This window comes from Pan troglodytes, chromosome 13 (genome assembly GCF_028858775.2).
Source record: "Pan troglodytes isolate AG18354 chromosome 13, NHGRI_mPanTro3-v2.0_pri, whole genome shotgun sequence".
NCBI classification, from domain to species: domain Eukaryota; kingdom Metazoa; phylum Chordata; class Mammalia; order Primates; family Hominidae; genus Pan; species Pan troglodytes.
This window is the reverse complement of record NC_072411.2, coordinates 127,921,155-127,947,275: the sequence shown is the minus strand read 5'-3', so window position 1 is coordinate 127,947,275 and position 26,121 is coordinate 127,921,155. Positions and strand designations below refer to the sequence as shown.

General features: G+C 34.4%; 1 protein-coding gene across 4 annotated transcripts in view; it reads right to left on the bottom strand.

Moving 5' to 3' along the window:
* The window catches only part of NYAP2 (neuronal tyrosine-phosphorylated phosphoinositide-3-kinase adaptor 2), a 333,066-nt gene that overhangs the window by 25,068 nt on the left and 281,877 nt on the right, over positions 1-26,121 (bottom strand). For 2 of the 4 annotated variants that reach the window (XM_054679435.2, XM_526047.8), the window contains exon 8: positions 6,943-8,249. The exons of 1 other annotated variant lie outside the window; for it this stretch is intronic. In XM_054679435.2, the coding sequence (XP_054535410.1) occupies positions 8,022-8,249 (228 nt within the window). In that variant the 3' untranslated portion in view covers positions 6,943-8,021. Of the gene's footprint in view, positions 1-6,942 lie in introns of those variants that run through there. One more of the 4 variants, XM_054679436.2, reaches the window with a different exon arrangement.

Sequence of the window (26,121 nt, the reverse complement as noted above, 5' to 3'; positions counted from 1 at the left end):
ATTGATTTTATCTCATGCTCTAACTTGTGTTTCATTCTCGTTAAAATTCTCACACATTTCTAATGTATGTCACCTTGCTATATTTGCACATTAATTACAATTGCTTTATTTGGATAAAAAACGGTGTTTAAATAAATATATAGATATAAAACTTCCTAAATAATACTCACATGTATATATAACAATTCTGGTGTATAAAGTGTCGCAGGATCTCACCCAATATTTGTTTCATATAATGAGAGAGAAGAGCAGAAAATATAACCTCAAAAGAATATATAAATCAACTAGAATCAAAGCTTTACCGGTATACTGAGTTTGACCTTTTATGCCCAGAACAGTGCTTGGTATACAGGTGAACTTCAGTTAGTATTTGTTGAATAAATACAAAAATTAAATAAATGAACATTTTCTAATAGTTTTAAGTGCAGAGCAATTGTCCAGGCACTTTGTAGAATACAAGATTTATAGCAAATAAATGTAGCTTCTCTTTCTGGAACTCACCATGTAAGTAGAGAAGACAAATTCCCAAAGAAATAACTATTATAAGACAGATGGCATTGTAATGAAAACCCGAGCACAATACTGTGTATCAAGGTAGTGGGGGAGGGTGTTTGAGGGGTGTACATTAATTCCAACTGGGGAAAAACATGACACAATCCTAATACTATTATCAACAATTCAGAGCCCTTGACACTAATTTCTAAGCAATATGTAGAATAATTTTAATATAAGCCTGATCTCATGAAAAATATTGGCCTCCTAAAATGGGAGATGGGTACCAATCACAAGGAGTTGATTTAACCAAAAGCTGGGACTTTTTTTTCACACCACTCTTTACCCTGAAGTACCTGAAAGTCATTTTGATGAGGAGGGTTATGAGGTGGTGCATTCTTGAGTTTGGCCCTGTGGATGAAATGTTATTTCTGGGGGAAATGATGCAATTTCCAATGTATGGGACAGAGTTGATTCTCTAATATAGCTTTCTCAGTACCAACTTCATATTCTAATCCCCTAGGGGGTTCTGAGAAAGAAAGAAGAGAAAAAGGTGGAGGAGAAAAAGAAGAAAAAGTTGTCTAGCCCTAACCCCAGACTAATAAAATCATAATCTCTGAGAGAGGGGCCCAGATATTGGCATTAAATAAAAATCTCCCAAGAATGTAATGTGTTGCCATGACTGAAAGCCACATTGGTCTAAGACAATGCATCTCAAACTTTGCTGGGCATAAGAATCACCTGTATGGCTTGCTGAAACAGGATCCCTGAGCCTCAGCCCTAAAGTTCTATCTGGCATAAAGGTGAAGGTTTTTCATTCTACCAAGTCCCAAGATAATGCTGTGCTGTTGGTCTCTGAAGTAGGCTCTGAGTGGCAGTGCTCTAGGCAATGGCTACCAAAGGCTCCCTAAGTACAGGCAGAGAAGCGAGTTGCCAAGGAGTTGCTGCTCAAAGGGTGATCTATGGACAGGCAGCATCAGCATCTCCTGAGATCTTGCTTCAGATTCCAACTCTCAAACTCTTCTAAATCAGAATCTGTATGCCAACAAGATCCTCAGGTGATAAGCATGTACATTCAAGTTTGAGAAGTACATTCAAGTTTGAGAAGTTTGCTTTAATACTCAAATTTGATTCCATATTGGACTGATCTAGATTTTTTTAAAACTGCCAGCACCTGTGTACTGCTCTAGGCAGCCTTCTGGACATTGGGAGTTTTTAAGAACTAAGTGATTTTTTTTTTTTTTTTTTTTTTTGCACAGCAAGGTTTGAGAGAACCACCACTCTACAAGACATGAGGTGAGATGATATTATGCAAAATTTTCTCTAAAGTTATTTTCTTCCGATCTCCTGGTTTGTTACATTGCCCGACATTCTAATATTCACTCATGCACGTTAGTAAGAATCTTCTCAAATACAAATCACTATAGGATGAACACTGTTTTATCAGTCATTCACATCATTGTGTCAACATAATTTAATTAGAATCTGAGATCACAGAGATGGAAAAAATGAGTTGTAATGGCGGTTGGGAGAATGGAAGAAACCAATAATTTCAAATATTGGGGAGCTTTTTTTTCATGGGCTGAGATGGATGAAAGGTTGGACTGTTGATGGTGGTGGGGTGGTGATAGGTTAGTTTTTGTTCAAACAAAAGGTAGAGTAGCACACTGAGCATTTGAGTAGCTGTAAGGGTGGGACAAAACAGTGATAATAAATTTCTTTCTTTTTATGAAATGAACATGGAAATAATTGGTGAGAAATTATGACGTTATAATTAATTATGTTGAGATTGGATATAAAAGAGAGTATGTAAGCGGTTGATGAAGTAGCCATTAGAAACTATTAGAAGTCTCTACATTATTTTACAGGCATTTTTTGTAAACTGACTGAGCTCCAGAATCTTGTCATATATTTACCATGCTCGATGACATTTTAGATATTGATATCCTAGCAACACTGTACATACTGACTTGCTCCTTATTTAAGCCAGGTTAACTCTAAAAGTATGACTGAATAAATGAATGTGCTAAGTAGCACCCCTCGAATAAATACCTTGTCTACATACACAGGTCTAGGATTGCCAGAATTTTCTCTTTCATGCCACCAGCACACCTTAGATACACTCTGAGTCATTTCACTGGAATTAGGTACATATGGAAGAAAGAGAAGTGTCAATGTTCCTCTTACTTAATGGATCACCTTGAGGGAGAATCCAAGCAGTGCTTAAGGGCAACTGGGGGGTCACAGAACAAATTAGAAAGTCTAGACCCTCAATACTCACCAGCATCAGTCTTCTACAATACATGCAATCTCATGGTCAACTGCAGAAATTGAAACATGTTGTATTTTTCTTTGAAAAAGTTCTTATTTTGTTTCTTGATAAATAAATACCAGTAACGACAAAGTCAACTAATTTAAACTATTGCTTTTATTATAATTACACGGGAGCACAAATAAATAATCACAAAAAGTATTGTAAAATATTGTCAATGCACTAAAGAAAACAATTTATTTTCAAACAACATCTGGTTACTTCAGTAGTATCAAAGTACATTTATAATTACATGTTACCTAAAAAAATCAAGTACAAAAATTAAGAGACATTAAAACATCAGTGTTTATATTATTATATATATAGAAATGGCTAATAACACATGAGTAGAGAAATCTGTTATCTAATGCTTATTTGCACAAATTTTCAGGCACATACCTGACATTTCTAATGAATTATGAAAAATGCAATATGACATTCAAATTTTTAGATATGGTAAACATGTTATATTGGAATGGATGTTAAATGGTTTTCTTTAAAAACCCTGTCTTTTAAAAATGTAGTGCCGTTATCCACTAAAAAACATATTATTTTTATATCATCTTCTCATAGCTATTTGTTTCAATGTCTGAAAGAGCAAGAAAGTAAACATACAACTGCTAAATACGTAAACACATTTTTAGTGCAAGATAACAAGACCTGTGACTTTACTGTGCTTTGTTTTTTATAATCACAGTGCACTTTACACAAGTTGCTACACTATAAATGTTAAGGAGTTCCAATCAAAAGAAGTGCATACTAAACATTTTCATATATATTATATACAGTATGTATACTGTACGTGGGTGTATACATGTGTAAATGTAGATGCTTTTAGGGTGGGCAAACCCAGTTATATTTGGGAACAATTGAACACTTCAAAAGAATTTTCACATTTGGTTGAGACAAATCCAACAGCATTTCTTTAAAAAAATTCCCCTTAAATTTGAAACTTCATAATATTTAAAGGGAAATATAATAAGACATTTTTTCCATATTACACACATTTTGCTGCAATGTAATTGACCCAAATATCAAAGAGTTTTAAATCATCCAAACCCCAAGTCACAATGTTCAAGTCCAACATGGCAAAATGTGTTACCCTTTTAATGATTTACATAGACAGCAGTACATATTATATATGCACACATCGAGGCTTACACATAAACATATTCTATACTTAGACATTAAGTTTAGTATGTTTAGAATTTTACCTTGACTATACACTTGATCTGAAAAAAAAGAGAATGCCATATGTAAACACAATTGTATATCTTCTTAAAAACAATTGGCTTTATTTTGAAAATATTGATGATTGCATAATTAAGCTCCTTGAAGGGTGGGACAACATCTTTTTCAATGTTTAACACCAAGTGCTTTAGAATTTTTAAATGCCTGATACATAAGTTTGCTCAATAATCAACTGTTAAATAACAGATTAGTAACAAATGGTCCACATTCTACAATTAGCTGTCTATTTTGTATACATGGAAGATGTAGTGACATAATGTTAAATGCTATAGGTACCATTTTTCTTTTATTTCCACTTAAGTTTGGGACACAATGAATTGTGAATTGCTATCTATTCTACTTCTATTTCTTTGCAAGTGTGAATTCCCTCTCATCTCGGATAACTTACTGCTTAAATCGTAGGAATTGTTTCTTAATTTCACATGTGAGTGTAGTTATTTTACAAGCTCTTTTCTACTTTAGGAAGCTGACTTGTCTTAACATGGAAGTGATATTAAAATTGCATTTGTACGTGCATTGTGTTGATGTCTTATTTAATTAGTTAAAATAATAACCCAATGGCTTTAGTTTTATTGACGTAGTCACTAGATTTGCTCAAAAGAATCAAACTAAATTCCATGTATAGGCAAGACCTACCAACAAAATGTAGTAATAAAAACATTCTTTTATTCTCTAGAAGCATTCAAAGAAAATTTTGTCACTAGTTTGGAAAGTAAAGTTGTATCTAGTTGTCTCCACACAATTGGCATGTATTTGAATATATAATACTTTAAAACTACAAATTTAAATCTCCGGACGTTTTGTTTTACTTTTCTAATTATTTTACATGGGTGAGTATTAACTTTCAGTTACACAAATCCATCACATTTGGCGCCAAGCTTGCTTCAGTAGCATAAACATGGGAGAGATGTGGGTGGTGTTTATGTAATAGACTACTCTTATACCTCAGAGGATGCTGGCTTCTGCGATTGAAATAAATGCAGATTTTTATATTTTTTTTTCATCAATTCTAAAGAAATTTATATCTTCTCTGCTAAGGAGTGTTTCACATATAAAAGCATCTTGTGACATCCAATAAAATTCTGTTTCTATGAAATTTGCTGTGAAAGGACCATTTTTCATAAGTATGAGCTCTTTCAACCTGATAACCAGGCCATGATATGATTTGTTCTTTGGCACTGCTAGAAATATGAGCTTTATCATGGCATAGTGTTCTGGCTATCTGTAGGCTATATTCTGACCAAATTAATATATTGAAGTGTCCCAGTTGATTACTTTCAGAGAGTCAGCTTATTTTTCTTTACATACTAATGATCTCCTTTTCTCCATTTAGAGAAACACTACACAAAAAGGAAATTGATCATGGAATGATTATTGCCACAATGGACAATCGTATAGGCACAGAATAACAGTTCTTGAGTCAAATCTCAGTGAAGCCACTTTTCCAGATCTTTCAGTCACTTTCCACTTAAGTAGAGATTTGCGGAAATAAATGAAAATGGTTGCCTAAGGTCAAATTTTCAAACAAGTTACCGCCTCAGAAAATAATGCATTTGAAAAAGGAGTGCATGAAACCTGGCCCTAGCATAAGTTTGATAGAACAAACGGGAATGGTTTAATCCAACACAGATCATTTTAGTACTTTTGTTTCCTTCTTGACAAATGGCCAACATTAAATAAACTTTCTGCCTAAATCAGAGTGATATGGGAAAGATACGCATCTGAAAAACACACTTGCATCTCCCCACAGAAAGATGTTCCCTAAATATAAATTTTAAGGGAGGGTTAATCATCACCATACTGAGCCTGAATATATACGTATCATAGACATGCTGAGAATTAGTATCTTGTGTCTGACTGATAGGCTTGAGTATATGTGGTCATAATAACTTAAATAAGGATAACAACTTGGGTCATAAACACATTTTATTTCCATTCTGATTTTATCTAAACACATTTTCATCACCCTTAGATTTGTGCTTCATAGATTATTTGGTTTGAAACATAATCTATAGCTGGTGAAACATGCTGGTGGGTTTTATTTAAGCTACTTAAGATCCCTTCATAATTTCCTGTATTTGTGATCCCGGTTTTCTACCACCTGAATTATACAAGCAGAACCTGCAACTTCAGTAAGCATTTTATGTATACAGTTCTCCCACTGAGTATTCGTTCATGTACACACACACTCACACACACACACATACACACGCACGCACACTCACAGACACACCAACCATACACTGCTCCCACTTACCTTTTTCCTTATTTTTTCAGAATTTGAATTGGACATCAAAATACACATTAATTATAAAACATTAGAAAATCATGTTATAACATTGAAGAGGCTTTTGAAAGAAACTATTACTGATAAAGCATTACTAGGTTTGTAGCAATATAGATTACAAAAATTCTCTAACTCCTGTTATATTTGGTTTTATTGAGCAGCACTGAACTATTGCTGTCAATACCCTTACAAGAAAAACTGCTATAACAATAACTTCAAAAACACATCTTTTCTCTCAGAAATATAATACTAAATTGATTGTTAACAAAGAACCACATACTATCAATTTTAGGAGGCATAAATAGTAATTTAAATATACAAAATATATGCGATAGTTTCTTTTTTATTCATTCGTGGCAATATTTATATTCAACTAACAAGTTCTTCTTAAAAGATATATATGATTTTTTTAACTTAAATTTCACCACCACATAAAATTGAATCCACCCCATCCCTCATCCCCTGCATTTCCTGTCTCTTTCTTGAAACAAAATAAAATGAAACATGATCATAATTCTTTGGTCATGGTGTCATAATCAGTAAGAATGGGTGTGATGATCACATACAGAAGATTATGACCCAGAAATGTGGTGATAACCAGTTTGAAAAAATTAACAAGAAATACATAGTTTATTAATGGATCTAAACTTTTAGAAAGATTGGCATTTAGTGTATTAAAATATGTAAACTGGTCTAGTTGAATGTTTATTTCTCATTTTCTTGGGGAAACAAGCATACACATGAAAAGTTACTTAAATATAGTGATTATGGTGGCTACAATGCCACTGGTCCCACTTTCTTGAAAGCAGTCATGCTCTTGAGCTATTAATTCCTTGTTCCTTCCATTGTCACAGTGAACCCTGGTCTCCTCCAATCAGATCAATGATGCAAGGACACATGTCCCTAAAGTCATTTCTGAAGGAAATGTTTTCTGCTGGGATGTCCAATATATCCTAGTAACTTTCTCTGGAGTCTGACTAACCATTGCTTAGTTATTACTAAATCAGACTAATGGTTAGCCTAACCATTGCCAGAGGATACTAAAGAGAAATTCTTATAAAGCCAATGTAGCAAAAATATTGTTGTCAATGTAACTTGGACATCCAAATTAAGCATCACGTTTGCATTCATTTCCTGTCAAACCCTTGAAACTTAAAAAGCACAGATGCTCTTAACAAATATGATATTCAACTTCTACGTTACTAGCACCAGATCATATATTATGTGATTGAACATGATTTATAGTTGTGAGCTCTTGTACAGAAACCAAATGTGGGCAAGGGAAAAAAAACATTTTAAATGCAAAAATTAATAATAAAAGGCATCAAGGGATTACATATAAAAGAGATAACCAGTTAATACTGAAATTATATCATATAGTAAACTCTTGATATTTCTGTAATTTATATACGTATAATGTGTATTATTTCAGATGTCACCCATAAACTAGTAAAATATTTACATTTTAATATCTTCTGGATTCAAAATAATCCGGGATAAATAAGTGTGCCTTCATTGCAAGGACATATGCATTTTATCTTGAACTTGCCACGAATAGGCACAGTTTCCCGTGGCATTCCACTCCCACAGAAAAGATATGTAACAGTTCATTATCATATGACCGAGTCGACCTCCCTCTTCATATTAAGAAATGTGGAGCTCACACCATCCTGCACACACTCATATGGCAGTATCCCAGAATACCGTTTGCTGTTTAGAATACGGTGGAGGGCTGTACTTCTTGGCACCTGCATTCTTCTTCCAGCTGGGCAAGATAGGCATGCTATCCTGTTTGCAAAGGCCCTTTTCCGTTTTCTGTCTAGCCTTTATTTCCTTGCACAAGCAACGCTTTTTCTCAATCATCTCAAGCATTGTATGGTCTCCATGAAACCACTGCATGCATGCCACCTAGCAAAAAAGAAAGAGTGAATACAGAAGAAAAAAATGGAATGAAAGCATATTTCTTTTGCACTGTGCTAGTAGTTTCTTAGAACAATGTCAGCTGTTTCTGTATCTCTTCTAAAATTCTTTTTTGTTTTGTCTTGTTTTAGACAAGGTCTCACCCTCACCCAGGCTAAGAATATGATGATGCAATCACAGCTCACAGCAGCCTCAACCTCCTGGGCTCAAGTGATCCTCCCACCTCAGTCTCCCCAGTAGTTGGGACTACAAGCATATACCACCATGCCCAGCTAATTTTTTAAAAAAAATTTTGGTAGAGATGAGGTCTCTCTATATTGCCCAGTGTGGTCTCAAACTCATGGGTTCAAGCAATCCTCCCGCCTCAGCCTCCCAAAGTGCTGGGATTACAGATGTGAGCTACTATGCCCAGTCCAAAAACTCTGAAGATAAATTAAGAAATAATTCTTACAAAACAAAAATAAAAGAATGGAAACTATAAACAAACTTTGTACTTAAATTAGTAAACATCGCGATATTTAACAACAATTTGGGCATGAATATTTTTCAATATGTTCTGAAAGTTCATGATATGAAAATTAAATCTTTTACACTTTTAAGCAATTTTCCAAATATTTACCTGTAACTTTATGTTGGCTCCATTGTCTTATTTGTGCCCATATTTTTAAATTCAATTATTGGAATTACTTTTCAGTGAGGTCTAATATTAATGTGATATGTTTTAAAGATTTTAATGAATGTTTTTTATTCTTGAAATAATTTTTAAACAGGTTTATTTATAAACAGAATGTAGTAGAATATTTTAAATAATCCATCTCATCAAAATGATTTTAAGTGCACACCATATGCTTAGAATGTAAATGCTTAAATATTTCTTCTGCTAAGAAGTTTTTGCTATAGTTTTTGATGCTTCGGCAAATGTCTACATTAGAACCATTGGTCCCTGTAGTCAGACTGACAAGGATTCTAATCAACTTCAAAAATTTAGAAAAATGGATTCATGAGGTCAGTTTGGTTACCAGAAGAAAGCTCGGTGTGGACTATATATTGATACATACATACACATATGTACATATTACTGGACAAGTAACCACTGCTTCCAGGTATATGTGGCACCATGTCTACCAGTAACTGTTCTTTGGAACAGAGCTAGCATGTTGCATCTGTCACACAAGGGTGGCAATAAAATTGGGCCCATGAGCTCAGCTAGGTTGTGGAAGCTTCCACATAATTGTTTAAACAAATCTACTGTATGACTTGAAGCATTAAAATAGTGCACTTGAAGTCATTGAACTTGCTGTTACAATTTTAGGGTGATAATTAGAGCAAATACTTACATAATGCTTACTCTATAGCAGATTTCATTCTAAGTACTTTGCATAGTTTAATTCATTTATTCCTTATCAAAATGCCCTGAAGTTGTACTATTTATTAACCCATAGTGATGAATAAAATGAGAGTTAAAGTGATCTGGTAACTCTCCCAAAGTTACAGAGCCAACAAATGGCAGAGTCAAGATTTGAACCCAAGAGTTTATGCCCAACACCCATGCTTTTAACAACTACACTATGCTGCCTCTCAATGTATGTATACACAGAACTAGAAAGAACTGTGAACATGGATTAGTACAACACCCTATGCATAGATGAGGAAGTTATATATCTAGTCCAAAACCAGGCAGGTAGGTTTTGGTGTGAACAAAGCTAAATCAAATTCTCACAATTCCTAATCATTTAGGGAAAGGGCAGGTCCTAGACCTAGAAAACATGGATTTAAATCCTGATGTGTCAAATTTCCATTGGTCACTGGGATTCCTGGCTTCTTTATCTGAATGAGTGAATTGATAAATTTGGTGTGAGGTTTAAATAGGATAATGAAGGTCAATTCATTTTAAAAACAGTAAACCATTGCCCAAGTCTTATTATTCTAACACTGATGAATACCTAGTAGTTTTCCATACCTATGCTCTGCCAGGCATGTTCAAAGAGCTCTGTTTTATATTAAATCCTCCAAGCCACACTGAAAGAATTTATCTACCTGCTGCAATTACAAAACTAAGTCTCAGCAAGTTTAAGAAACTAGGTCATGGTCACAGCTAATAAATGATACAGACCTATATCAAACTCAGGTCTGTCTGACTCCAGAGTTGATATTCTTTCTAATTATATTATGCTCCATTACCTGAATTTTACTTATAAATTATAATAATAGTTATTGTTGTACGTATTACTGTTTCCAGATGCTACTCAAAAGTACAACTAAATTTGTGGCTTTATGAGTGAATAAAAACTGCTTATGAAATAATTAAATGAAAGTTACTAGCTTGGACTTGGAGCCCAGAAGATGATACTCTCAGATAAATATCTTGCTTGTACCTAATTTGATAGAGAGTTCCTTGAAAAAATGGGCTGTATTTTATGCCTTTTGGCGTCCTCTAATTCCTAGCTCAGGACTGTAGACATGAGCATTCACTTTTTAAATAAAATTTTAGGTGTTTGTTGAGTTAATCTAATGAATAAGTTTGTGTTCCAACAGGAGACTGTCAAAGTGGCTCAGAAATTTTTCAAAAGACTTACAATATTTCATAACATGATAATCTGTGCAATAAAAATGCAGTAAGTCTATTTTGGTGAAAATGCAAGAAAAATTTATTGAGTAACTACAAACTGTCATAATGAAATTTATAACACAGAATTCCCAGAGGACAGGCTTCAAATCTCACTCATCTTGGTGGTCCCAACATGTAGAACAGAGTCCTAGGCTTTCAATAGAAGTTTTATGAGTTAAATAGAAGCCAACATCATAGAACAGTTTTTGTTGTCTCTCAAAAAAAAAAAATAAAATCCAGATAATCTTCTTAGTAAAATACTATGGGTTCTATACATTTCAACATCATTGCAAAACCTCCAAACTTCTTTAAGTCCCAATATTTCTTACAGCATCACTTCTATGATTTTATTTTATTTACTTGTCTACACAAACATTAAGTCATGTGTTACTTAATTCCCTTTAATATATTTTGGCATAAATTGGTATGTGCAATTGAAAAATAATTTTTCTGGATTCCCTTGACAACAGGGTCACCTATATATTTCACAGTTGCATAACATTTCATATATGTATATACAGTGTACTGTATTATCCATAAAATATGTATTTTGTGTCAAGCAGAAATGCTATAGAGGTGTGTAAATTTATTAAGAATATATTTCTTAAACTCTAAAGAATAGAGGAATAAGAATAAAAATTATAAAGCTTGGAATTTTATTCTTTAGATTTTTATTTTGCATTAAATAGTTATATGTCCACTTGATTGATAGAATGGTCTGAATTGCTAGAAAAAGAAAATAACTTTTTTTTTCAGACTTACTCCATAATATTTAACTCATGTTTTGGAGACATGTGTAGTGAGTAAGAAAATGTTGCCCAATATATAAACTTCCATGAAAAAAGCATTGCCCAATACATGAAAGATGGCTAGGTATCAGACGATAATTCAAACTCAGGTTGCTGGAAGATTGTCCATTCAAAATATAAATATATATTTGAAAATATCTCAACAAATATATAGATTCTAGTATATAATCTTCTTATTTTATATCTGCTATCAATTTGTTTCCATTTAATCTCCCCCAAAATATTTCTGTTAAGATGTGATAAATAAACATAGAATATAATTATATTGTGGGAAGATATATCTGCTTCCCACATTTATTTTTAAATAGCACATGTTTGGGTGCATAGTCATTTTAATTCTCAAAATCGAACTCCAATGTTGCTACTCTGGCCATTTCCATCATTGAATCCCCCAAAAATATATCTAAATATTATTTTTTGTTGATAGTAAGATGTCATGCTTTCATTCATTGTTTTGGGTATAATAAATAGCATGTTTAGCAAGTATGTGAAGTATGTTAAAAATACTACCCATAAAAAAATTGCATCGCTTTTCTATTTTCTTTTCTTTTATCACAAAATTCTTCATATTCTTAAAAGAAAAAAAAAGATGTGTAAAATCCCATTCCACCTCTCCCTGGAATTGAAAGAACTCTGGGAATTGACTATTAAAACGAATTTGAAGCCAAGCCCAGTAAATAAACTCTTCTAGTTTAGTTATTTAATTCAATGGCCTTATTTCTTATCTTTAATCCAAAGGCATTTATTATACTGTTTATCCCATGAAGAAAAGAAAAAATGTATACGTAAGTAGGTAAGTACACATCAAAAGTTAACTGTAGGACAGTTGTTCAATTCATATGAACACACACATCTAGGACAAGATTTTTATACCAGCATGATTCAGCAGAAGCAACATCCTTGGATAATAAGTTCATGGAAATAAAATCAAGTGAAGCTTCCTGTCTAGGAGGTGAAATTTCAATCTCCACCCCTCTTATGTGGGCTACACACAGTGACTTCTTCCTAAAAAGTACAGTGTGGAAAGCTAGGAGGGAAGTAACTATACATTGGAGGAACCTGGTGTTATGGTCTGAACGTTTGTGCCCCCTTAAAATTCTTATGTTGGGATCCTAACCTCCAAGGTGATGGTACTAAGAGGTGGGACCTCCTCAAGGTGATTGAGAGGTGCATGGGACTAGTACTCTTATAAAATAATCCCAAGAGAGCTCTTCCACCCCTTCAGCCAGGCTGCCGACACAGCAAGTAGTCAACAGTCTGCAACCAGGAAGAGTGTCTTTACCAGATCATAACCATGCTGTCACCCCGCTCTTGGACTTCTCAGTTTCCAGAACGGTGAAAAATAACTTTTTGTTGTTTATAAGCTACCCAGTGTATAGTATTCTGTTCTGGCACCCCAAACGGACAAGAAACCTGGCAAACATCACCCCCAACAGGCGATCGACTGTAGTAAATTACACTGGCAGTATGTATCCTTGGTAAAATGTGATGAGACCAGAGGCACTTTTACCTCTGCCATCTTCCTCCTCAAAACCCATAACTCCACTCTAATCATGAGAAACCACTAGAGAAACCCAAATTGAGAGACAGTTTACAAAATACCATACCAGTACTCCTCAAAGCTCCAACGGTCATCCAAAATAAGGAAAGTCTGAGAAACTGTCACATCCTAGAGAAGGGTAAGGAAACCCAATGACTAAGTGTAATTAATTTACATGCTATCCTGAAAGGGACTCTGGAGCAGGAAAAGAACATTGGATTAAAAACTAAGGGCACTGGAATACAGTATGGATTTAAGCTGATAATGATGTATCAATATTGATTCATTAGTCATGACACATGAACCATGGTAATGTAAGATATTAACAATGGGAGAAACAATGGGTGTGGAATATGTGGGAACCCACTGTACACTCTTTGGAACTCGTCTGTAAATTAAAAACACTACTTTAAAATTAGAAATATATATGTACACACACATATATGTGTAAATATATGTATATGTGTGTTTGTGTGTGTGTGTGTATGTTTAAAGATCAAGTGAAGAGACTATATTCTTTTCAAATCTTAATTTTAACTGTATCTTTCATTCTTTACAAGGAAGCAACATGGTATCATGGAAAGAGCTAAATGACTTGATTGGGATCCTGATCATTGTGTGACATTGAAAAGTCATGAATATCTCTGAATTTCCTAAATACTGTATATTGAATGAATATTGGTACATAATTCATACATACATAGTATATAAATTTATATATGCTTCACATATACATTTTATGGATATTGTACTGTGTGTGTGTATATATATATATAAAATACATATTGCTACACACGTCACACTTTATGTGGTTGTAGGAGGCAGAGAGCTAAAGCATATAAATGGAGAAATCCCCATATATTGTAACAATCTCATCTAATGATCCTTCAATGCATAAGGAGTGACACAAATGAGAAAGAACCTTTAGTTCACTTCGATAATTACTTTCTCTAGAAAATAAAATTAATTACTTCCTGAGATTAAGAGTATATTTTCTCCAAAGAACAAAGGAATAGCAATGCAGTGCCATAATAAATCTCCATAATATTCAATTTTCCAAAGTAGATAAATCATAAAGAGAAAAGAAAATACTCTGAAATAAGCACTTGGAGTATTTCATTATTGAAAATGATACCAAAATAAAACTGATACAAGCATGCATATCTCTATTGATTTTGATTTTTGTGCCTCATTAGTTAGCATGTGAAAAACAATAATTTATCAAAGGCCTAGGAGACAGAGCACGATGCCAAGCAAGCGCCTTGTTAACCTTGGAATTAATTTCATCTAGGAGTCTTGAGACTTGTTGTGAGAGTAAAATTTAATTTCTTGAACAATAGGCACAGCAATCAATCAATACTAATTTTCAGATGATCTGGGGCAACATTGTCAGTCCTGTGTTGCTGTCTCTGGGCCAACCTCTCCAACCTGCATTGCCGGTTGTGTGAGAAATTGTCATTTCCTGCATAAGGAGTGTAAGTTTAACCTGGCTGAAAAGGAAGCTGGAGTTCTCAAAGTTCTCTGGATTTTCCCTTTAAGGGAAGTTTCTCCAGGAGACCATGGATAGCATTGGTGAGGGAACAAGGAAGAGAAGGCATGAAACCCACTGTGTGTGACTCAAGAAGGGGAGACAACTTCAGAAATTATGGGAGGCCGCGAGTCACCTGCAACTGTGCTCGTCCTGTCTTTAGGAGTCATGAGGTCGGCCAGGGGTGTTATTGCTCTCATTGAAAATGTTCTTCTTCTCCCATGTAGCGGGAAAAGAGGTTGATTTTTGAATTATAAAAACATACAGGAAAAAGTAAGCACGTAAACACCACGGCTTTTTTACATATATCTTCAAGATAATGGATAGGGGTTGGCAAACTACAACCCACTGGCCAAATACAGCCCACTGCCTGTTTTTGTGCTGTCCCTGAGTAAGAATTTGTTTTTATATTTTTAAATAGTTAAAAAACTAAAATGAAGTATATTTCATGACACATGGAAATTACATGAAATTCAAATGGTGGTGTACATAAATCAAGATTTGGGGCACACAGATGTACCTATTTGTTGACGTACTGTCTACAAGGTAGAATTGAGTAGTCAGGATAGAGACTATAGGCTCATAAAGCTGGAAATATTTAAAACCTGCCCCTTTACAGGGAAAAAAAAAAAGCACTCACTCCTGAACTATCATGTAAGATGAAAAATAATTAATAAAATTTAACCACTTTGCTATGATGCATAAACTATCTGAAAAGCTCAAATAAATAGTATGCTAGACCTGTAAAAAGTGGGAAAATAATTTTAATTAAACATCTAAAAACTTGTTAAATTTCCACTTACCTGCACCTCAGTAAATGGTTTTTGGAAAAAACTACTGTTACCCTAACATCACACTCTTTCCTAAACGTGTTTTCAACTAAGTAAATGATCATTTGACCCTTAAAATAAGTATCTATTAGAATTGTCTGATAGAAGGCAGAAAAAGATAATGTTAGTATTGGTGCTATATAAACAACCATAAAACAAAATCAAGAGTATTGATTCACACGGGCTTACAATATTTTTCCTATTGAGTTTGGCCCATTAGATAAACCAGAAATGATGAAACCTAGATTTGAAATCAGTTATAGAAATTTATTTAGAAAATTTCTCTATTCTAAATATGTCAGTTACATATTTTATAATTCCATCATTAGAAGGAAAAGCAGTATGTTAGAATTAAAGAGAGAAACTGATTTAAATTGTATAGATAAGAGATTTAATATTAGGTCAACTCTTTTTAATAACCCTGCAGAGGTTACTTAGTTGCCTGTGATGTGTTACTGTGGTGACTTAACCTGAAAAATATAAATTTAATTTGAGAACTTTCCCCCTAGTTTTAGTGAATTTATTTCAACTATATTTTGGAAAGTATGGGTCAACTTTACATAATTTGGACAACAACATAGCCCTCAATAAATCTTTTGAAATTGATATAATGTAGAGCTGGAAGGATTATAATTTTCTGCACTTGTCAGCATATTCAGTAATAAAATTGCTTCCTTAGTTATCAGATCACAAGTCTTTCAAATGATCATCACAGAGAAAAAAAGTATTTTTTAATGAGCATATTTGACCCATGTATCTGTTATAAAATAATTGGTATGTTGGAAACATATAGAGGCAACACTACTCCTCAGAATATTTTACACTAAATGTTTAAAAAGGAACAGTCAGATAATTCATGTGGGTTTACAATTAATTATAGACACCATTTGTGCCACTTTAAAAGTATAAATTCAAGGCTAGGAACATGACTCTGCACTATAATTTTCTCCCTTTTTATGAAGGCCGAATGAAGCTATTTGAACAGGTAATCTAAGTGGGCAATACCAAAATAGTAGGGGCTTTTCAATTCCATTGGCCGGAATTTGATTTTAGGCTTTCAATCTCACTTTGATGACATTGTATAAGTTACTTATCTGACTTTCTTGAATAACATGACAATTAGGGATTATATATAAAATGTACCTAACTTTCAGACTTTGATATTATTTGAAATAATATGCACCTCTGTCATATCTTTAGGTTTTTCCATAGTCTTTCTCCTGTATTTTTTTCCATCTTTAACTCTAATCTACTGATCATGTATTTAATTGTCCCCTTATAATTCTCCCTCATTTATCAGCACTGTTGACTCAGAACACATGTTTTATGAAAAATTATTAGGCAAGTCTACACCTGAAGCATGTACTGGAATTGCAGTGTTTATTTCCCATGTCTAAATTTAGTTTTGAGATATAGACATATTGATAAAATGTGAACCATGTCTTGATTTCAGAGTTGCTTTTGAATGCAAAATCATGAGTACACATTAACTCCTGCTCTTCTTTTTCTAGATCTAAAAATCACCTGTGATGTACAGTCTCTGATCAATTGCTAGGTACATAATAACAAACATCACATGTTGATATTTTAAGTTATATATACTATTTATTTTTATGTATCTGGGCTTGCTTACCTTACCAATTACATAAAAGTCACTCATCAAGAAGATTTAAAAGTTATAAATGAATAAGACAATTACATGATTATAAAGAAAAATCATTTCAAATTAACATCTATTGCTCATTTTCTCTGCCTGTAAAATGAGGAAAACACCTAATGCTTCAATCTATAGTGATGTCCTTTAAGCAAGACCCATGTCACAAAATTACTTTCAGGGATGAAGGCTGGTTTCAACTACCATGCTGAACAGTGACAATTAATAGCTTATTTCAAGCTCCTAATAGAATGCACATCCCTTTTAAAATATGTATGTGTGTGTTTGATGTTCAATTTTCAAGCTGGGCGCAGTGGCTCACACCTGTAATCCCAGCACTTTGGGAGGCTGAGGCAGCAGATCACTTGAGGTCAGGAGTTCCAGACCAGCCTGGCCAACATGGCAAAACCCCATCTCTACTAAAAATACAAAAATTAGCCAGGCATGGTGGTGTACACCTGTAATCCCAGCTACTCGGGAGGCTGAGGCAGGAGAATCGCTTGAGCCCAGGAGGTAGAGGTTGCAATGAGCCAAGATCGTGCCACTGCACTCCACCCTGGGTATCAGAGCAAGACTCCATCTCAAAAATAGACAAACAAAAAAAAGTTGATTTTCTATTTTCTGAAGAGACAGTATAAGATGAATAAAATGGATAAGATGATGTGGTTTTTATCACTTATTATATGTGAGATCAGAACAAGTTACCTAACCTTTCCTTTTTTTAACCTGTAAAATGAAAATAATAAAATAGGTTTCTTGAGAAGATTAAATGTCCTAATTTGGTATCTACTGAAAAGTGGACACTCCTAAAAATATAAGCTTTTCTACCCCAGTAGACAATGAACTCTTTAAAGACATGGACTCCATTATTAATCTTCATATTCTTAGCTTTTAACACAGTAAAATTATGCAATAAATGTTCATAAAAAATGAATGAATAAACAAATGGATCACACTAAGTGTAACATTTTCTGAGTATTTTCAGGAAAGGTGCTTTTGAAATCCTTGATTTCATGAATGAGTTCATTCCACTTTGGCTCAACTGAATCCAACAATACCTCAAATTGTACAAAGTTAACAAAAATATTGCCTGGGCTTTATAAACCCCAGGAGGCATCTAACCTGAAACTCAGTCCTCAATGCCATGTGAGTCACACCTGGGTGTTCTATGACTGAGAACGTCTCTTTTTCAAACTCTGGACATCAATCCTTGGCCCTTTGGCTGAAGTTGAGACACAAATCAATGCTCCCTAAGCCTTAGTATGCATTCAACCAAGGAAGTATGCAACTCCCTTGGGAGTTTATTAAAATGCAAATTCTTAGGCACCAATGTCAGAGAATCTGACTCTAATTCTAGATAAGGTGGATCTTAAGCAGTTATAGTTTTATTAGGCTTCCTAGTGATTTTGATGGATGATAGGCTGAGCACCACATTTTGAGAGATACCCAAATTCTAGTTAATGATAAGAGGTTATACTAACTCAAGAGGGCGCAGAAACATTCTTTCAAGATCTGACCTTTCCCATTCTCTGTCCATACATACTGGGCACAACATGCAAGTAAAGGATCAATTGAGATTTTGAGAGAAGTCAGACAGATTTTTGTCTTAGCAAATTATTTCAAGTACAGTCTATCCATTTTGCATATATTTATAAATGTATCCATGTATCTGTATGCATATTTACACATATGTGCATATATTATATATTTATGATTAAATCACTGAATCATTTTAAGGTCTCTTGGTTAACATATTAAGAAATAAAATTGCAAAAGTGTCTTAAAGAATATATGTGTCAATAATGTCATTCAAGAAAAAGTGGTGGCCTAAAGTTAATAAGGTGCCATATATTGAGATTTTTGATTGATCTAAAGGAATTATCCCAAAACATTCTTCAGTGACATCATAAAAGTTCTAAGATAAATTGGCAAGTTATATGCACCTTCTATCATGTGACTTTGGAGAGAAGGATTGTCACAATCTATAAAATAAACATAGCAGTATCAACAATGTAATAATACCAACAACCATGATTTATTGCACATAACCATGTTCCAGGCGCTCTATGAGCCCTGAACATATCTCAATTCCCTTAAAGCTTAATAACTCTTAAACATGCCCTATTGCTATATTTCAGATAATAAAATGAAGCTTGAAGAGATTAAGTTACACGTATAGCATCACATGCCTAATAGAAGGCAGAATTAGAATTGCAATTCAAGACTAAATATATCACATACTAAATAAAAACTGCACTCAGTATTATAGCAGATTGCTTTACAGCTAATTATGAGTAAAGTCGTTCTTATTAGAAACACATACACACAAGCACAATTACTTCCCTTCATATAGCCCATGACATGGGAAGTGCACTTGATTAAATAAAGGCTGTTAAGTTTGCTGCTGGAAGATAAGAGGACTTATAAACTATTAATCAAAACTTTGATGGATAAATGAAAATCTGACCTTTCTATTTGTCATTGTTGTCATCACTACCATTGTCTTCGTCTTCATTATTATCAAGATCCTAGGCACAATAACCACAGTGTTTCCCCACAGTGGGCAAGGCACTGTGTAATCACTATGTCTGCTCCATCTTATCTCACCTCCAAATAGCTTACTCACTGGTAGAACCTCCATATACTTGTGTACTGAAAATACATTGCCCACTATGGGTACAGCATCAAAAGAAGTCCCTCTGAAGGTAAATTTTTAAAATTTTATTTCATCAGCCACACTGCAGATCATTTCAGTAAACCCTGTTTTCCTCAGTTTCATGGTAGCAGACAAATATAGTACAGTAATCCTTCCATACATATTTATGCTTCTGTAAGTATATTCACAAGTATGTTAGTGTCTCTTGAGTTACATGAAAGTGTTAGCTGATACACTGAATTGCATTAGGAGAAAAAGCCAGGGAGAAAGTCTTCACCCGTGAAAAAGGCCAGGAATGGTTTTCTTCCCTCCATGATATAAGATGCTAATTGCATGAAACCATCATTTTACAAACTCTTGCTGCAGCGAAATTTTAGAGAATGAAATTTCAAAATCTAGAAAATACATCACATTTGCATATTACAAGATGACAACTAATACAAAATCAGAATAGAATGTTAACTTTGTATCTCTTAGGAGCAAATGCAAAGAGCAAATTGGAAATGTATATGATTTAGCACATGTTCTTTGGTGAAAGACCATAACCAGACATACAATGAAAACCTACCCATCCAACAGCACACCATCCATCGAGGTGTGAGTGACATGGTATTTCTTCTTTATGCATGTATACAGAGCATACATACAGGTGTAATAAGTAAATTATTATGGGTAAAACTACAAGAAAATAAAATGACAGAAAAAAATCATAATATTGCATGAAAAAGACTTGATTTGTAACTTAATTCTTGTGTGTCTGAAATTGGCTAAAAGTTTTGTTCCATTGAAATTTGTATACAGTTGTGAAGAATATCTAAAATAAGCATAAGTGACATGTGATGCAACATACTTATATATCACATTGTAAGAGGCTTTTCAGAAGAAAATTGATTCATGCTAAAATATATTTTAAAAACTATGTTTGTGTCCACATACAGAACCATGGTATAATCTTTAAAAAGCAATATATGATTCTTGATTTGACTTTTGACTATTTTATGATTATAAAGTATTTGGCCTTGGAGATCAAAAATGACTATAGAAAAAAATGTGATATATTATTTTCCAATAAAGAAGACAGAACTTATTTCTCAGTAATTCAACCTAGTAATCACTACAACTACAGTTGCAGCTATTAATTGATTAAGCTAATTGTTTGTTATAAAGAAAAAATCCTCTGAGCAGATTCCTGAGTTAATTTATGTGTTTTTAAATGAGCAAGAATTCTGTAAATAGAAGGCCTTCTAAAGAGATATTCCCTGAAGGAACAAGCAGTATTACAAGATAAAATTCAATTATAAAAAAGGTATTGATATCTTTCACTAAGTATATTATCTTAATCATTTATATTAGCATTAATACAATTTCAAGTTTAATTTCATTATAAAATATTGGTTTTTAATAGCATACATGGGCTTGACCACAGATAAATGAGGGAGAGCCACTTCTCAGTAAACATGTGGTTTATCCAGCAAAAGAAAAGGAAGCTCATAGGCAAGCAAAATATACTAATACTCAAGAACAGACTTAAATTATAATTGTTTAAACAGCTAAAAAACATTTTTAGTTTTATAACTTTGAATTGAACTGGGGAAGTACCTGTAAAATATGTTTTTTCTCCACTAGAATGCATTTCCCAAAATGAGCATAAGTACATTATAAAAGGAGAAACATGCTGGCAATCCCAATAATTCTGTTCTGGAGCCAGTTATTTTGCTAGCTCTGGGCAAGTCATGTCACTTATCTTGGCCTCAGTTTAGAACAGACCAGTGGGTCCAAACTGTGGAACATATCACACCCACGGTTGTGTTTTGTAAAAAATGCAGCATATTTGGTTGGCTGTGGTGGCTCACGCCTATAATCCCAGCATTTTGGGAGGCCGAGGGGGGCAGATCACCTGAGGCCAGGAGTTCGAGACCAGCCTCACCAACGTGGTGAAACCCCATCTTTACAAAAAGTACAAAAATTATCTGGGCATGGTGGCAGGTGCCTGTAATCCAGCTACTCTGGAGGCTGAGGCAGCAGCATCGCTTCAACCCAGGAGACGGAGGTTGCAGTGAGCTGAGATCATGCCACTGCACTCCAGCCTGAGTGACAGTGAGATTCTGTCTCAAAAAAAAAAAACAAAACAAAACAAAACAAAAAACCTATATTTAAGATTTTTGAACCAAGGTGGAAAAAACAAATCAGGAGATTACATAGTAAGAGAGAAGAGAAAGGTGAGAGCTGGGGGTGGGGAGAAAAGGTAAGGCTGACAGAGCCTGAATTTTGGCTTCTCTAAAAAAAAAAAAAAAAAAAAAAAAAGAGAGAGAAACATAGCAACAATGAACTGCAGCAGAGATTTCTCTGCCCTTTTCAAGTGGGCTTGCCTTTCCAGTTCAACCTAATCCCAATTGTGATCTCCACACAGAAGCAAAGTGCCGGTTGCCATTTTTCATCTCACTGGTAATAAAACTTTTCATAGAGCAGAAAAAAATATTTGCCATACTTGATTCTATCAAAATGAGGAAGTACTGATTTCCATTCTCTCCTCGGCAGCAGCCACAGGTATTGGAGTTTGTGTCTCTCTGACCAGACCATCTAAATAAAATCTCCTTTTATTCTGTGACTCCAAGTCTGAGACACATTGACCTAAAGCCTGACCCTTTTCCTCCAAAATCCAAACCGACACTTACTCCCCAAGTAATCAAAATAACACTTGTAATTTTGCCCATAAATTGACTAGACTTCTCTCATAATTGGACTTCCTCAAAAGAGATTGATCATTTTGCCTTTTAACCAAATTTGTCCAAATATGTATGAGGTCAGTATGAAAAGGCAGAAAAAAAAATGAACATCCTTTATGAGAAACCCAAAATCAGCATAGGAGCAAGCCGTTTACTTCCAGTTCATGACCTACCAAGCCAAGAGTTCAAAAGATAGCCCCCTTCCTTGCTGCTTTTATATTTTCCATCTTGCTCTCTTTTATGGCTTCTCTCCTGCTTCTCATGCTGTTTACCCATTGCCAAAAAAGACACCTTTCCCTTTGGAGCACCTAAAAATGAGGTGGCATGGCCCATCTATCTACCTGTTGTCTAAAATAGACATGTATGTAGAAGGAACCTACCCAGGGATTCCATTGGTGTCTCAATTAAAAGTCTCAAAATGTAATTTCCAAAATTGAAGGCTGTTATTTGCTGTTAACTTACTTCTCATTAAGATAATATGATGTCATTTGCTCAAGTCAAAATAACTGGAAGGAATTTTTTATTAAATGCTGATTAAGGTTTTTAGCATTGAGGATGCCAGCTAGCTTAAAAATATCTTCTCTAAATCAATACTCACGAGGCTTCTATAGTTGTGACAAACACACGCTGTAAGCCTGAAGGTGATCGAAGTTATTACCCAGAAAATGGCTTTTCCCTCTCAGGCTCTCTCAGCACCAAGCTTTCAAGGGATATTGCCTGTGGGTCATGGCATTATTCTCATCTATAGATAGGGACGAGCTTAGGCTCAGAAGTAGAATAGTAAAGTGCCACCAAAAAGTTCTTGCTGAAAATTATTTCAGGCTTGTCCCTACGCCTCTTCCATATGATATCATCCCAGTTCACAAGCCACGATAGCATTTGCCACCATGATATCTTTCAGTTGTATGCTCCAAAGAATGCAAAGAGTCAACAGAGGAATAATACTGGGAAGAGTAGTAGGAAGAACAGAATGGGGGGGGGAAATGACTATTACTACCCCAGTTTTCTTCCTAGTGAAACTGCTTTCCTCATGTCATTTATCTGCCTAGAAATGTCAGTGGCTTCCATTGTCAAGAGTATTAAGTCTACATAACTTCATCTGTAATGGAAACATATGGAACTTAGAGCTACGTCTGCCTTTATGATCTCATTGCCTACAATTCTCTCATAAGAGCTCTGGGCTCTCTCAGCTTATGGCACCCATCCTATTTCTGATTCAAATTGAAAGATGATTTTTTCTTATTCAAGACTCCTAGGTCTCATTCCAAAGATGAAGCATGCCTGCTACTTTTGAAAATATGAGAAATTCTTTTGATAGCTGTTTGTACCCAGTTTCTAAGAGCCTGAAGAAATGACAACACAACTTCACAAAGCCATGCTTTCATAAAAACCATAATGACAAGTCTCCTTTCCTCCTCCACCTCCAGTTCTTAGACTAAGATCCATTAGCCACTCAGAAATAAAATACAAGTAAGGGAAAAAATTAAAATCAAGACAATGGAGAAGCAGGAGGCTATGAGTGTTTTCTAATAGTTTGTAGCTACTGGAAGTGTTCAATTGGAATTGAAGTGGCCAAAAAATTATAACACTGTCCTACTTTCATATCTTCTTCCTCATTTTAACAGCTTTTACTCATGGCTTTTCACACTTACTGAAATAAAGAGAATTCTAAATGCATTGGCTACACTGTGGTAAAATAATTCACTAAAGACCTTATAATGTGTCACAGCTATGCATTGACCATAGTGGGAGATAATAAAGACCCTATATTTTGTAACAATTTTTATTTTTCTTGGAATATCTTCTTCAAGACCAGTATATGATGAACTTTCTCTAATGATACCAGTGTAAATGCTTTTCTCAGTTGGCTACAGAAGGCATGTTCAAGCTCAGGATCATGCTCGCAATGACTGGATGGTTTGGCTCTTTCAATAAGTGTCAAAGTACAATAAGGACTAGATAGTATTTCTCTGTAGTAATAATAATTGAAATGCTAAAAACAATACAAACAATAGCTAACATATAGTGAGCACAAGCAATCTGCCAGGGGTCTTCCAAATGTCTTACATATGCTAACCTATTTACTCCTCATACTCACACCAGCCTTATAAGGTTGACATTATGATGCTCACTTTATAGATGAAGAACTGAGGCTCTGTGAATAAGAAACATGCCCAAAGGGACTGAGCAAATAAGTGGATAGAACTGGAATCTGAACTCAAGTGAACTAACTCCAAAACCACCACTTTTAAGTCTTGTAGAATGTGGCTCTGCAATTGAGGTTGTGCATAAATGCAGTGAGATTATGGGTATTTTATATTATGTATCTACCACCATTCCTGGAAAATAGCATGTGACCAAAAGTGCTCATTTTCTTTTTCTTATTCTTCCACAGATTGAATAACTGAGGCTTGATAGAGTTACATCACTTGTCCAAAGAGATAATGCCAGTGAATGGAATAGCCAGATCTAATTCCAGAATCCGTAAAGCTCCACTGCTTCTCTCTGAATATAATAACCCATCCACAAGCCCTAAGATATTAGACACACCAGTGATCACTCCATCTGCTTTTGGCCCATTGCTGTTGTCAGGATTTATGCATTTATGTCTGCAATAATTATTTATTGAGGACCTTCTCTCTTGCAACTGCATATGGCCTTATAACTGAATTCTGACTTTATGTCTCTCTTGGGATAGACAGATAAAAATTTTTCATATGTGATCTTCTTTCTGTCCCCTACCTCTCAGCTATGAGCCTGAAACAGCAGATTCAGTAGAACAGAGTTTCTCAGGAATGGCAGAGCCACAAGTTGGGAGGAGCCCAGCTCTGTCCAACAATCTGGAACATCCGCCAACCAGGAACACTGTTGCACTTTATGTGATTAAGAAACATTTTTTAAGGAAAAAAACACTAAAATTTTGGGTTATATTTGTTGCAATAGCTGTGTTACTTTCCTAATGCACAATCACAAATGTAAAATGCCACACACAGAGTGTGAGGAAATATATTGCTATTGGACTACTTGTAGTCTATTTAATTTTTTTATATAGCTATAGCCAGATCTGGGGTGAAATGGTTTAGAATAATAATTTCCAATTGTATACATCATACCTTTAAAAAGACTTTTATGGATGGATAAATATCTAATTATTGAACTGCCCTGCAACATAAGTGATGAGAGAAACTCTTTATATAGGCTTTGTTTTTTTCTGAATGCATAGGTTCAGAATTATTAAACAAATCCTCATCTTTTGATAGCCAGTAATCAATTTCTCATTTTCAGGGAGTAGAATTGCATTGGAGGGGACGCTGGGGAAGTTATGGACTACCTCATCTTTCTACTATAAAAATAAAACTACTTGTCTGTATTGAATTTGATTTTATATGTTCAATGAAATATATCATATCCTTATAATAAAGTTATATAAGTTGCAATGACTATCTTTATAAGGTTTTCTTATCAGAACATTCCTTAATTATTTTAAAAAAGAATTTCTTGAGAAAACT